Source organism: Myotis brandtii, unplaced genomic scaffold (genome assembly GCF_000412655.1).
Source record: "Myotis brandtii unplaced genomic scaffold, ASM41265v1 scaffold709, whole genome shotgun sequence".
Classification (NCBI taxonomy): domain Eukaryota; kingdom Metazoa; phylum Chordata; class Mammalia; order Chiroptera; family Vespertilionidae; genus Myotis; species Myotis brandtii.
In genome coordinates this window covers 71,383-85,836 of record NW_005370782.1, presented here as the reverse complement: position 1 = coordinate 85,836, position 14,454 = coordinate 71,383, and the positions used below count along the sequence as shown (strand labels likewise).

Here is a 14,454-nt window from a genome sequence, read left to right as displayed (position 1 = left end):
CGGTTTTTTTTTTTTTTTTAGTTTTATTCATTTCAAACGGGCCGGATCCGGCCTGCGGGCCGTAGTTTGCCCACGGCTGCTCTAGTCTATCCTATATAATAAAAGGCTAATATGCAAATTGACCGAACAGCAGACTGACCAGCCGCTATGACATGCACTGACCACCAGGAGGCAGACGCTCAACACAGGAGCTGCCCCCTGGTGGTCAGTGTTCTCCCACAGGGGGAGTGCCACTCAGCCAGAAGCCCTGAGCTGTGCTCATGGCTGGTGAGCGCGGCGGCAGTGGTGGAAGTCTCTCCCACCTCCGTGGCAGTGCTAAGGATGTCTGATTGACGGCTTAGGTCCACTCGTGGGGAGTGGGCCTAAGTTGTCAGTCAGACACCCCTAGAGGGCTCCTGGACTGTGAGAGGGAGCATGCTGGGCTGAGGGACCTCCCCACCCCCCCACCAAGTGCACATATTTTGTTCCCCGGGCCTCTAGTAATATAGTATATAAGAACTTAAGAATTAATATTATGGGCATTTATAGTTATTCTTTGTTACTTATGTCAAAATAATGGTAAATACTCTTTTTAAAGTTGTTTGATGACATGACTTTAACAATATACTCACTGCTTTTTATTTTTTTATTTTTATTTTTTAAATATATTTTATTGATTTCTTACAGAGAGGAAGGGAGAGGGATAGAGAGTTAGGAACATCAATGAGAGAGAAACATCGATCAGCTGCCTCTTGCACACCCCCTACTGGGAATGCGCCTGCAACCAAGGTCCGTGCCCTTGACTGGAATCGAACATAGGACCTTTCAGTCCGCAGGCCAAAGCTCTATCCACTGAGCCAAACCAGTTAGGGCAACTCACTGCTTTTTAAAAGAAAAAAAAATCAGTGATGATAGGCTAGAGTTATAATATTTAATCATTTTAGTATAATAAAATATAAGAATGTTTTATATTTATAATCTAATAGAATTGTTTCCAAGTGGGAAACAATGCTGTAGTATGCTAAATAAATTTGGAGTAGCATTTATGATTTGAAAAGAATGTAAAATGTCCAGTTGCTCCTGAGGCTTATGGGACCATATATCAGGGCAGATGTGTTTACAGCAGTGCCATGGGCCTATTGTGGCTGTGTGGACCACCAAATAAGAAGATGAAACTCGACCAGGCAATGTGTGGTGTTTCTAGAGTCATTGCTATGATTTTCATTGGCTCAGTAATTGAGGAGGTTCAGATACTACAGCCAGAGAAGATGATAGCTTTAGGAAAGTAGAAGTTTATGGGAGGGCTAAACGCATGGCTTATGTATTTCTTATATGCATTAGACATTTCATAATAAGATATGTAAGAAACACTTTTTGCTAAATGAATAGGTAATGAATGGTATTACTATCTTAATTTCACTTCTTGATTACTACTGGTTATAAACATTTTTCATATTTTAATTTTAATGTTATTCTTTGTGAATTGCTATTGATGCCATTTGTCCATTTTCAGTCTGTATAGTTTTTATTTTTGGTTTTCAGAAATTATTTATTAATAATTATACTACTCCTTACACTATCTTATTGGTAGAAAAAAAATGTGTTTTTGTCCGAGGAATAGGATTGTATAAAACCAAAACCCATTCTGGACTTTTATCTTTAAAATTTTTTAATGGTTTGTTTTTTAAATTTTCTTTTTTATGATTATAAACTAAATGTCATCAGTGGAAAAAAAATCCAAAACCTAAATTTAAAAAACCCTAACATATAGAGATTATTTTAACTTCTCTTTCTAATTAAGTTATTAACATTTTAGTGCATGTCCTTCATGAATATAAATGTACATATTATGTGTATGAATTTATAGATGTCAATATGTAAAAATATCAATACATTCATACACGCATGGCTTTATTAGAAGGGTATTATTTCTCTGCCTTATAGAACACATTTTTCCCAGTAAATATAGTTTTACACCATTATTTCAAAGTATTTGAATGGTATGCTATTAAATACACATGCTAATTATTTATTCAACAAATATTTATTAAGACACTAATAGTGGCCCAGCTGGCATGGTCAAGTGGTTGAGTGTCAACATATGAACCAGGAGGTCATGTTTGATTCCTGGTCAGGGCACATGCCCGGATTTTGGGCTCGATCCCCAGTGTGGGCCATGCAGGAGGCAGCCCTCTCCCTCTACCTTCCTCTCTGAAATCAATTGATGTTTCTATTTCCCTCTCCCTCTACCTTCCTCTCTGAAATCAGTTTTCTTTAAAATACCCTAATAATGCTGTAGAGGAGCACTGGGAATAAAGCAACATACAAAACTCCTACAAAGGTGAAGTTTGAATGCTATTGGAGAAAATATACAGTAAACAAATAAATATTGTATATAATATAAGTACTAGGAAGAAAGAATAAAAGGAAGATGATAGAAAGTAGTAGGTTGGCATGAGGGGATGAAGTACTTTAGGAAGGCCTTTTCAAGGAGCAGGAACCTCACTGAAGTATGGGATCCCCCATGCCAGCCGTGGGCAAACTACAGCCCGCGGGCCGGATCCGGCCCGTTTGAAATGAATAAAACTAAAAAAAAAAAAAAGACCGTACCCTTTTATGTAATGATGTTTACTTTGAATTTATATTAGTTCACACAAACACTCCATCCATGCTTTTGTTCCGGCCCTCCGGTCCAGTTTAAGAACCCATTGTGGCCCTCGAGTCAAAAAGTTTGCCTACCCCTGCCCCATGCCAATATTTAGGGCAAAATCATTGTAGGCAGAGAAAGAACAAGGTGTACCTTTAAAAAAAATTAAAAAAATTTGACATTGATTAACATTTAGATTACCTCCAACTATTTAAAAATTTAAATAAGATGTTAAACAAGTTTGGAGAGACCATTCATCTTAAAGATTTTCTAAATTTTTACATGTATTTTGACTGTTCTCCTTAATTTTCAAACTTATTTTTCCACTGTTGTATGTCTTCATAACCATACTGATAGGAAGATGTGAAAGTGTATATGAAAGGATGTCAATCTAATGCCATAATATTCCATGGGTTCTAGTTTATATTTTTTAAAAGAAAAACAAAAGTTTAAGAAAGAAAAAAAATGGTTTAAGTATATTAGAATATAGAATGTTTAGAGGGGAATTTTTATAAGTAATACAAAAAAATTAAAATGACTTGCCATTACTTGTACTGCTACTTAATACTTTCTGTTTATGCCATTTTAACCCCATGGAACCTTTAGTAAAATCACTTAAAAATAAGGACTTCAACACATAAAGTTTTGTGTTTCTTTCAATCTCCTTCAGGTTGCTGATGCCAAGTCTTTCTCGGGTCCTTTTAATGTCTTGCCTGTGAAGACAAAATGGAGTAACATTGGCTTTCATATCCTTCTGTTTGACTTGGAAAACCTTGTTGAACTTCTGCTGTCAACGCCAGTCTGCGACAGTGACCCTCCCAATTCATTCTACGGCAGTGAGATCCTGAGAAGAGCCAAAAGTACAGTTGAGAAGAAAACACTGACGCTGAAAAGAAATAAAACTGCCTGTGGTTCTCTCTCAGCAGAGGCACAAGCCAAGCCTGTGAGTGAAGCCCCAGCCCAAGGAGATAATTCCATCGTGGTCTTAGAAGAATATGATGGAATTAAAAGGCAGAAGAAAATGAAGAGCTCCAAAAAGACACACCCTAAGCCATCAAGAAAATTTGATGCCAACCTCATAATAGATGCAGCCAAATTGCTCCTATCTTGCCTTTTGCCGTGGGGAGTGGATAAAGAATTAGATAACCTCTGCATTAAGCATCTCAATATTTTGAAGCTTCAGGGTCCCGTGTCTTTAGGACTTGCTTCAAATGAAGATCACTTCTCACTGATGCTGCCAGGTTGGGATTTATGCAATGCCGAAGTGAAGAAAGACTACTCAAAAGTCAATTTGTTTTCCAGAAAAGTGTTGGAATTGTCAAACAAATACACATCCACTCTTCCAAATCAAGCTGGGATGCCAAGAGGACTGGAAAATAATTGTGACGCTTTGCATGAGTCAAACACTATAATTTATTTATTGAGAAGACTATTTTTAGTTAACAAATTAGTTAACATGCCTGTAGACTTGGCATATGGAATTGATAGGTAAGACATGCCTAGAGATTTTGACTATTCTTATTTGTGATATTTTAAAAATTATCATTATTTGTTGTATTCAACTCTCTAGCCTTTCTCCTTCTTTTCTTCCTTTACACGAAGAATGAATATGCAACAACTCCTTTAGCTCCAAACACATTAAAAAAAAAACCTTTCTTTTAATTTTTGGGACTGGAGGATAATTTGAGCAGTAAATTTGTTTTAAAATATATTTGTTCAACAAATAACCCTTGTTCTCATAATATGTGCCAGGAAAATCAGAGTGCTGGGTGCTGAATGATTCAATAAATAGATAGATGATACATACATACATACAACCTTGAAATACATTGCAGTTGCTATGAATTAAATATGAACAAAGAAATTTAAGTAATCGCCTATAATGATATGTTTTATATATCACGAGAGGTCTGATGCACAAAATTTTTGCAAGGGCTTTGGCTCCGGCTCCGACCCGCTGCAGCAGCCAGGGTCCTCTGTTGCCTCTGCCGTGGCCCCCACCCGCTGTGGCTTTGTCCAGAAGGAATGATGTCCGGAAGGATGTCCGGTCTAATTAGCATATTACGCTTTTATTATTATAGATAAGGAAAGGAAAAATTTGAAAATTTCATTCCTCAAATCCCACCATTTAATGTATACTTTGGCATTTTAAAATAGAAGTGACCATCAGTAATTTGTAGAAAGTACAGTTTAGTAATAATAACTGTTGTTTTTTTTAGTGCTTCGTATCTGCTGGTCACCATGGACGCCCTTTACATACATGATTTTATTTAGTATGCACAGCAAAGCTGTGCTACAGGCCCTATTATTTCGCTCATTGTATAGGTGACGATATTAAGGCTTATGAAGAGAAGATAGCAACCCCAAGATTAATTCAGCTTCTTGGAGTCTGATTCAGGGCTGAGTACTAGTCTCATTCCAAAGCCTGATTAATCACTCACTTTGACTCTGAATGTCTACCCTCTCCCACTGCTAAAATGCAATGCAGTTTTTCATAGTCTGATATTAGAAGATTTAATTCAATTCATCAGCCTATAGGGGAAATATACATAAATTTCTCATTTGGGTATGAGCTCATTTAAATGATAAAAATAATGCACATGAAATACATAGAAACCATTGAAGTACAATAATAAAAAAAAACTAGAAAAAACATTTGTAATACAGGTGTTTTAGGTGGTCTGTGTAAAGAGAATAATTAGTGTGAGATAAAACCATCTAGAAAGCCTTTCCAGAAGAGATGCTGTTTGAACTACCCAATACATGATGGTAAATGGTCCTTGACATTTATGTTCTTTGATAAGAGCTCAATTCAACAAATACCTGTGCCAGGCACTATATAATGGCCAGAGATCCTGCCCTCAGTGGGCTTAGAGTCTGTTAGCAAAGCAAGTCCCTATGGATTATGCAGGATTCAGTATTATACTTCCTTCCATTGTAGTGCTACTGGGTTTTCCATGTTCTGTTCATAGCCCTAACAATGAGAAAACAGACTGGTAAATTTTAGTTCTTTACTATCCTCTATTTTCTTTCTTTCATTCATTCATTCATTTATTTATTTATTTATTTATAAGAATTCAGATAGGCTTCATTTACTTTTCTTTCTATTACTAAGAAAATTACATAGTACCTAAAGTCTGGTTAAAAATAAAATGCAGGTAGCCAGGAGCCCGAAAACCCAGGAATTCATCCTGATTTTATTGTTAACTAGCCATGTGCCTTTGTACTAGTCACTTAACCCTCTGGGCCTTGCTTTCCTCATTTTTAAAATGAGGTGGGTGGGATAGGTGATCATTAAGATTTCTTCAAATTATTAAAAGTTTGGGCTGCTACAAAAGTATATTAAAATAAAATGCAGGTAGCCAGGAGCCCGAAAACCCAGGAATTCATCCTGATTTTATTGTTAACTAGCCATGTGCCTTTGTACTAGTCACTTAACCCTCTGGGCCTTGCTTTCCTCATTTTTAAAATGAGGTGGGTGGGATAGGTGATCATTAAGATTTCTTCAAATTATTAAGAATTTGGGCTGCTACAAAAGTATGTTTGCCTAATTGTGATCCCACAGAGCAGGTGAGGGACTTAGTTATTGTTTGTCAGAGGTGTTTATTCTGTGTTTGTTCCTGATTACCAAGTACGGGGTACAGGATGTGTCTCAAGCCCACTAGGGGAGATGATAGACTGGCACTAGGCCTTCCCTTAAAATCAGTAGCACAGCCCTGGCCGTGTTTCTAAGTTGGAGCATCATCCCATACACTGAAAGGTTGTGAGTTTGATCCCCAGTCAGCACATGTACAGGAGGCAACTGATCCATGTCTCTCTCTATCTCTCTCTCTAAAATCAATTTAAAAAGCCATATCCTCAGGTAAGGATTAAAAAAAATTGTTAGCACACATTAGCAAATTCTTTATAGAATTCTTAATTTAAACATTATCCAATGGAGGTGTCAGGATTAGAGACTGCTACCCTCAATCAGTCGCTTCAGATTTGATATTTTGTTAGAGACTGCATGTCCTTTGGCAGGAAATCAAAATAATGTGCATTAGATGTGTCACCAGATCCTTCCAACAAGTTTGACCATTTCACTAACATTTCCCTGTGGTTGTGAAGGCTGAGAAGTCCTTGTCTGCTTAACAATCAGGTGCATGATGTGGCTGGATTTTAAGGAAACAGCTAACTGCCTCTGAGCACACACTTGGGCAGTCTCTGAAAGCTGCTGAGTCACTGCATTGGAGCACAGCCTGCCTTCCTCACGTCCCCACGGCACCTGGGGAGAAATCTTTGACTGATGTCAACATATTAGGATTAAAAATAAATGTTTATTTTGCATTAGCTACAAATTGCATGACCTAAATTAGCAAGACCCCTTCTGTAAAAGTAGATCACAAGATAATACTGATAAACTAAGATTCATAATTCAATTGGGATTAAGGTGTTAGATAGGAGAAATATGAGGGAATAAGATTCATCAAAGAGCTTAATGTGGAAGACGTTGCTAAAAATAATCTGTGTTCACTTCCCAAATTTGTTAAATTGGTCATACACTCATAAGTTTCATTTATTTAACCTATTTTTCAAAATATTTTTATACATTTTCAATAATATACTTTAAATCTTTTTTTTTTCAATAGCTCTTTCAAAATGGATTCTGTGCATAACAAAGTGAAAAGTCCTGGGAATGATATTTTGCATATTTCAAGCTTCTACAGTTACTTACGAAATGGTAAAGTTACAGATATAGTCTGTTTTGGTTTGTTTTTATTTCTATGACATAAAATAACTAGTATTTCTATAACTGAATAGCACTCTACAGTTTAGAATAAGCAATGTGTCTTTTTATTATATTATTTAGTCTGCATTTCACATGGTTATATTTTTGTATTCTGCCAATATTGAAATATATGTGAACATTTTTAAAAGTATATCTTTTTTAAAATTAGCCTTATGCATGTCTTCTTTTTTAAATACTATTATATTTTTTATTGATTTCAGAGAGGAAGGGAGAGGGAGAGATAGAAACATCAATGATGAGAGAAAATCATTGATTGGCTGCCTCCTGCACGCCCCCTACTGGGGATCAAGCCCGCAACCGGGGCATGTGCCCTTGACTGGAATCAAACTCGGGACCCTTCAGTCCGAAGGCCGACGTTCTATCCACTGAGCAAACCAGCTAGGGCACATCAGTATCTTTATTACCACATAAGTGATTATTTCACTAGAGAATGTTAGAGCTCTTTCAGAAGTCATACAATGGTCCTTGAAATCTGTGACAATCTTGCTCTTTAGTTTCATCCAAAAACCTGCTTCTTCACATCTCTGACATCTCAGTAAGTGGCAATTCTATCCTTCCAGTTGTTAAGGCCAAAAACTTTGAGGCCATTTTGATGTTTCCCTTCTCTCACACTCCAGATCTAACCTTTTAGTACTCACCTTGGTTCTACCTTCAGAATATATCCCAGATTTTGACTGCTTCTCTCCACTACAGAACCACCCTTCATGATCCTTAATCACCTCTTGCCTTGATGACTACAGAGGCCTCCTAACCACCCCTCTGCTCCTATTTTTCATTCCTACATTCTATTCCCAACCAGGCAACCAGAGTGACCTATTAGAAACAAAGTCAGAATCTCATGTTTCTGCTTAAAAACCTTTCAGTGGCTTCTGTGTCACTCTGAATAAAAGCCACAGTGTTTAGGATAACTCACAAGGCCCTATATAGAGAAAAACCTATATACCCTGGCTTTTCTGCCTACATCATTGCTCACACTCCCAACTGACCTCATCTCTTTATACTCATTTCCTGCTTCCCATAGTCCAGCTACACTGGTCTTTTTACTCAAACCCAAACATGACAGGCAGGTCTAAGGGCCTTTGTATTGGCTGTTTCCTCTGCCTGGAATTCTTTCCCCAGATTCCAGAGGTCAACCTGCTGCCCCTCACCTCCACCACCTTCAATTCTTGCTCAAATGCCATTCCATTATTGAAGGTGTCATCCCTTCTCCCAGCAACCCTACCCCTTTCCTTGTTTTACTGTTTTCCACAATCCTTTTCACTACCTGACATACTATATATCTTTTTTTTAAATTTGTCATCCACGTCTGGCTGGTAAAATGTAAGTTCCATAGGTTTTCCTTTTCTTTTTATGACAGCTTTATGCACTGATATGTTCCCAGTTCCTAGAGCAATGCCTGCAAAGAATTAGGTAAATATGCTTGAATTAATGGATGAATAGTTAAAAGGAACAGTGGTTTTGGAGATAGCTAAGGTTCAAGATCCAGTTCTGCCACTTACTGTTTCTGTAACTTTACTTCTTCAAAAGCTGTATTTACTGCATTTGTAAAGTTGGAATAATAGTGTGCATGTTGCCCCCAAAGTCATATAGTATATTATTGCTACTTGGAATGGCCTCAACAGCAACACATGCGGACCCTCATAGGGCTATTGAAAAGAATATTTGGGATATTTTAGAGTGGGAGTTTATTAATAGCTTCAGTTACTGAGTGACTGGTATTTTGAAAGAATTATGCTAATGATTTTGCATATATTATCTCAATTAATATATAAAGGACACTATGTAGTAGAAGGAACTATCTCTGTTTTACCCTTAGAGAAACTGGAGGTCAGGGAACTTAGATGACTTATCGCCATAAGCACAGGGGCCAGATTCTAGTCCAACTCTGTCTGATCCCAAATCCCTTGCTCTTTCCAGTATGTCAGGCCTCTTCTCACATCTAAGATTACTAGTAATGTTCTCCCTATATGGCCCCATTCTGGGTTGCCTATTTTTTCCTTCGGTAGTAGTTCTTGTTAGGGTATTTCTTCTTGTTTTCATTTTTTTTTATTAGACTAGGAAATGGATTGGAATTTGAGGCATAACATAGGTGGTTTCTGCAGAGACCAAGAGACTTGCTAACCAGAGCCAGAGAGCCCCAGGCTTTCCTGTGGCTGCCGATTTATTAGACTAGGAAATGGATTGGAATTTGAGGCATGACATAGGTGGTTTTTGCAGAGACCAAGAGACTTGCTAACCAGAGCCAGGGAGCCCCAGGCTTTCCTGTGGCTGCCGAACCAAACAGCCCGAGCAACTAGTGCTATTACTGATGCATCCGTGGTGTTTGGAGTTGGCCTTTTTAGCATTTACAACCCAGTGAGGTAATAAGGAAATGTTGTTGTGTGTTTTAATAATTGAAAGATGAGAGGTAGAGGGAAGGAGGGATTTACTTCGTGCTATTAATTCTGTAATCAACGCCTGAAGAATAAAATTACACTGTGGCACTCATTCTAAAGGGTTGACAGGAACCAATACCCACTTCTGTCAGCAAGAATGGTGACTAGGTAATAGTGGTAAACCTGGGATGTTTTCTTTTTATCTTTCCCCCTTAAGTTGCAATTAATTCTTTAACTCACTGACATTGCCAAGAAAAGTTGGCTCTCATTTCCACCTCATATTAAAATTTAATGTCACATTAAAGTGCACTGTGAAGTACCCCCTGATGCCAGTAAGCAGTTACAGTTGAGACCAATACTTCGCTTTGATGGTAGAGTCACAAGGTCAACAAAAGGAGAGAGATCAAAAAAGTGTCCTCTTACCCGCTGTGCTCATGAAGAAATGGAAAATATGACTTCAAAATCATAGTGCTCTCTCATACTTGCATGTTTTATGCCCTGATCTTGGTCATTTCAAATTCACATTATATATTCCATCAGGAAAAATAATGATATTAATGAGTTATAAGTTTCTTATGTATTGTATATATCTCTTTCATGTTCTCAATTTATATTATATTTAATACCTTCTAGCACATTTCCCTTGAACACTGATGTAATGCACACATACATATATCTATTAATATTTAAAATGGTGAATTAATGAAATACATATTAGACTAGTACTAATTTTAAAAGTTGATAGCAGGATTTCAGACCTATATAATACATTTATTTAAATAGACAATCATAGTCATTTTTCTCTCCAGCACAAGCCCGCGTTGTTTTTATCTCATTCAGTGATCTGGTACCTAGATAATATATTTTACCCATCAGAAAGCCTTAATTCATCGATTTTTCACTTAGATGATAATATGTACATTTTCAATTAATGAAAAGGTACTTATTAAGTGCTTTTTGTGTAGGAAACTGCTGGACACTATAGATCAATTTAAATAAACCAAGCCCTAGCTCACTCTTAAAATTTCACACTGAACATTAAGGCAAATGGATAGAAAGGAGATTCAAGAGGGCAGCCTTAAAAGAAACAATACATAACAAAATGAGGCAAATTAAAACCGAAGTGCTGTACCTATTGATTAGAGTATCAGAGCTGGGTGAGGACAAATCAAGGGAAGTCTTTTATATGATTTCTGCATGATAGATGCAATGTACAATTTCAGGAACTGTTTGCATTAAGAAGGAATTATAAAATTTGGTGATCTGTTTGGGTGGGAATATTAGTAGTCATTGCATTTTGTTGGCAAAAAAAGGTACAAAGATGGCTTTAAGGTATAAAGATGAATTTGATTTAACATAGATATGTATTAGTATAATTATTATAAATACATAAATTAATGAATGGTTTTTGACTCTCACTGTACATGAAAATCATCTGAGGTACTTTTACAGAGTATTAATGCCTGACCCACTGTCATCCTGAGACCTATTCAATCAGAATCTCTGTAAAGCTGACCCTGGGCTCTGGTGTTTATGACAAAAGTCTCCCCAAGTGATTCTACTGTCAGCAGCTGGAGTTGAGGACCATTGAGTGCATCCATTTTGAATACTTTCAAGATATAAATGTGTTCTGTATATTTCTAGGCAAGAATGAACCCCATCTACCTGAAGCTGACGGTTCTCTTTTGAAGCTAATTTCCTGTTGGAGAGACCAGTCTGTGCAGGTATGACACAGCTCATGTTCTTGATTATGGAAGAGTTTCTTGCTGCTGTGGTTCATGCATCCTCCCCTTTGCTTGAAAGTACGAGTGAGTAGGTATGCTTGTCCTCACACAATGTCCTCCCAGGGCATTTCATTTAACAGGGCTAATGCAGAGACTAATAATGAGGGGGAAAGTGGGAAATAATATATACGAGGGTGTACCAAGTTAGGGGGTCTGAATGGAGGGAGCTAAGGAAGGGATGTTCATGGTATCAGTAACTTACTACTCATTGAAATTTCAGTTTGTGGCACAATAGTCTATTTTTTTTTATTTCAAAATGTCCCTAGGCTTAGGAATTTGGTAAGTATAATTAGAAATTCTTTTTCTATCCTGAGAGTACTTCATTTGGGAGCTAATTTAGAGGGCTGGTCTCCAGGCCCAATGGAAGTCTTTTCTTTTTTCAGTCCTTTTTTTTAGGTCCTAAAAGTAAGTGGATAGTTTTGTACATACAAAAAATATCTGTGCATTGATTAGATGAGTACTTATGGGAACTTTGTTCTTCTTCATGAGCTTAAGGCATATCAAATTTGCAAGACAAGAATAGCAGTAAGGACAATTAAAAATGACTATTTTGGGTACAGGAAAACAAAAGAAAATTAACTCAGAACGAACTGTGGGGGTTGACACTATAAAACCAAGTAAACTCAACTGGAATGGTTATTGAAACTTGGCCATGGGGGGTTACCATGGCCAACAAGTTTCTATATGATCTGCCCTTCGCCTAACCTCTTTGCTTATCATTCTCCCTCCTATTTTTGCCATACTGAGCATCTTTATATTTCCAGAACATACAAAGCTCGTTTCCACCTTAGGTCATTACTGTTCTCTTGAGCTGGAATTTTCATTTTTCCATTCATCATTTGCTCAAAAGTCAACTTCTTAGAGAGGTCTACCCTGATTACTCCATCTAATAGTGCCACCTCCCCCTCACTGACCCCATGCCTCCAGCCACCATCACATTACCCAGTTTTATTTTCTTTTTTTGTGTGTGCTGTTTTTAATGGAAATTATACCTTTATTTTTTAATATATTTTTATTATTTCAGAGTAGAAAGGAGAGGGAGAGGGTGAGAGAGATAGAAACACCAGTGATGAGAGAGAATCATTGATCAGCTGCCTCCTACACACCGCCCACTGGGGATGGAGCCTGCAACCTGGTCATGTGCACTGATCGGGAATGGAACTGTGTCCTCATGGTTCATAGGTCAATGCTCTATCACTGAGCCACACTGACCAGGCTACACATTTATTTTTTGCTTGCTTATCTTCTGTTCCCTCACTGTTATAGCAGCTTGCTGAGAGCAGGGGCTTGGTCTCACTCACCCCTCTTTGACCAGTGCCCAGAAAAGCAGTAGTGACAGCAGCCAGTCAGTAAGTAATGAATGAATGAATGAATGAATGAATGAATAGCTATGCAAAACCTTTTGTGATAATCAAATGGACATCAGTACATGTTGACTTTACCAGCATATTATCAATAAAGGAGTCTATCTATTAAAGGTATGATTTTTTTTCCTAGTAGCCAACTAATTCCACAATGGGGAAAAATCCTTAAGAAAATTAATTCAACAGACCATTTATCCTGAATTGCTCTAACTAAAGATCTTTTGTAGTTGTTAAATTGACTTTCAGATAAGTTTTAATGTGGTTTGGACATACTTGGACTAGTGGATCTTTAAGGTTCTATGATACTATGACTTTGTGCAAAATGCTGGGAGCAGGTAAAAATATTACCAGAGCATTTATGACTCACACTACAGGAAGTCCAAGCTTCACCATTTGCCTTTCATCCCTGCCACTAGCCTGATGAATGACTCTGGAAGATAGGGTTAATTTGACTATTTTCCTCATGTATAAAGTGGGAATGAGAATTTTTGCAAGTATCCATTTAAATGCTTCATTAAGCAGTCCTCAAATTACTAATAAAGCTGTTTATTTAAGCAGTTTGTCAAATCATGTTAACTTGAATCTACTTTTCAATGTATTTTAGAAGCACTAGATGGGAATGGAATGCTTTTGTAAAATAGAGCAAAATCCTTCTTCAGAAGTTGAATCGGGGGGTGCCTTTAAGGGAGCAAGTAAGAAGGAATATATTTTTCAGATGAATAAGTTTATCTGGAAATTGTCTCTTTTGCTTCTCAAATAAGAAACATACCCATATTTTATCCCTACTATCTATAAAATTTATCTTATTGGAATAAGGGCTGGAAAAGCAGCAGCAAGGATTTGGGGTTGCTAATTTGCATGTTTCTGAAGCTGCACTAACATACTTTGATAAATGCTTTGGGTAAATGCTTTTATACCAGAAAATCCGGACATTGGAACTATAAGCAGGCCTTGGGGGCTCTTATGAGTCTTTATAACATTCTGTGCTATTTCACGGTCTTAGTAAAAAAAAAAAAACATTAAATTTTTTAGCTTGCCTATGGCACTGTAATACTTCTAGTAATAATTACCAGTATATGGCCCAGATTTGTGGCTATCTCTGTGCAGCTAATGGATTAGTGAACCTTATTTTAAATCACTGCACAGTCCCTCATAAGAGTTTAATACTTTGCATATCTATTTCCAGAGAAACTTGCATTCAGAAGACAGCTTGATACCCATAGTGCTTCCAATTCTAGCTCTTTATTAAAATCACAAATACTGTGTAAATTTTACATTTTGGGGCGTAAATTTTATCCCTACAATCTATAAAATTTATCTGCTATATTTACATAGTAGAGAAACTGAAGTATTGATAGTTAGGAAGTATCAATAAATTCTACTTTCCACAGTTTATGTTTTTAAAGTGTCCAGGACCTATTTCAATTCCATTAGTATTTATTTAGTGCCCACTGTATACCAGATACAGTGATAATGTTATTTTAACCTGCGTATAAGCTGTACAGTTTCTCTGAAT

General features: G+C 37.1%; 1 protein-coding gene across 3 annotated transcripts in view; it reads left to right on the top strand.

Moving 5' to 3' along the window:
• WDR72 (WD repeat domain 72) overlaps window positions 1–14,454 on the top strand; it is a 182,005-nt gene that overhangs the window by 97,328 nt on the left and 70,223 nt on the right. For all 3 annotated transcript variants that reach the window (XM_014530071.1, XM_014530069.1, XM_014530070.1), the window contains exons 15-17: window positions 3,297–4,114; window positions 7,255–7,346; window positions 11,435–11,514. In XM_014530071.1, the coding sequence (XP_014385557.1) occupies window positions 3,297–4,114; window positions 7,255–7,346; window positions 11,435–11,514 (990 nt within the window). The remainder of the gene's footprint in view (window positions 1–3,296; window positions 4,115–7,254; window positions 7,347–11,434; window positions 11,515–14,454) is intronic.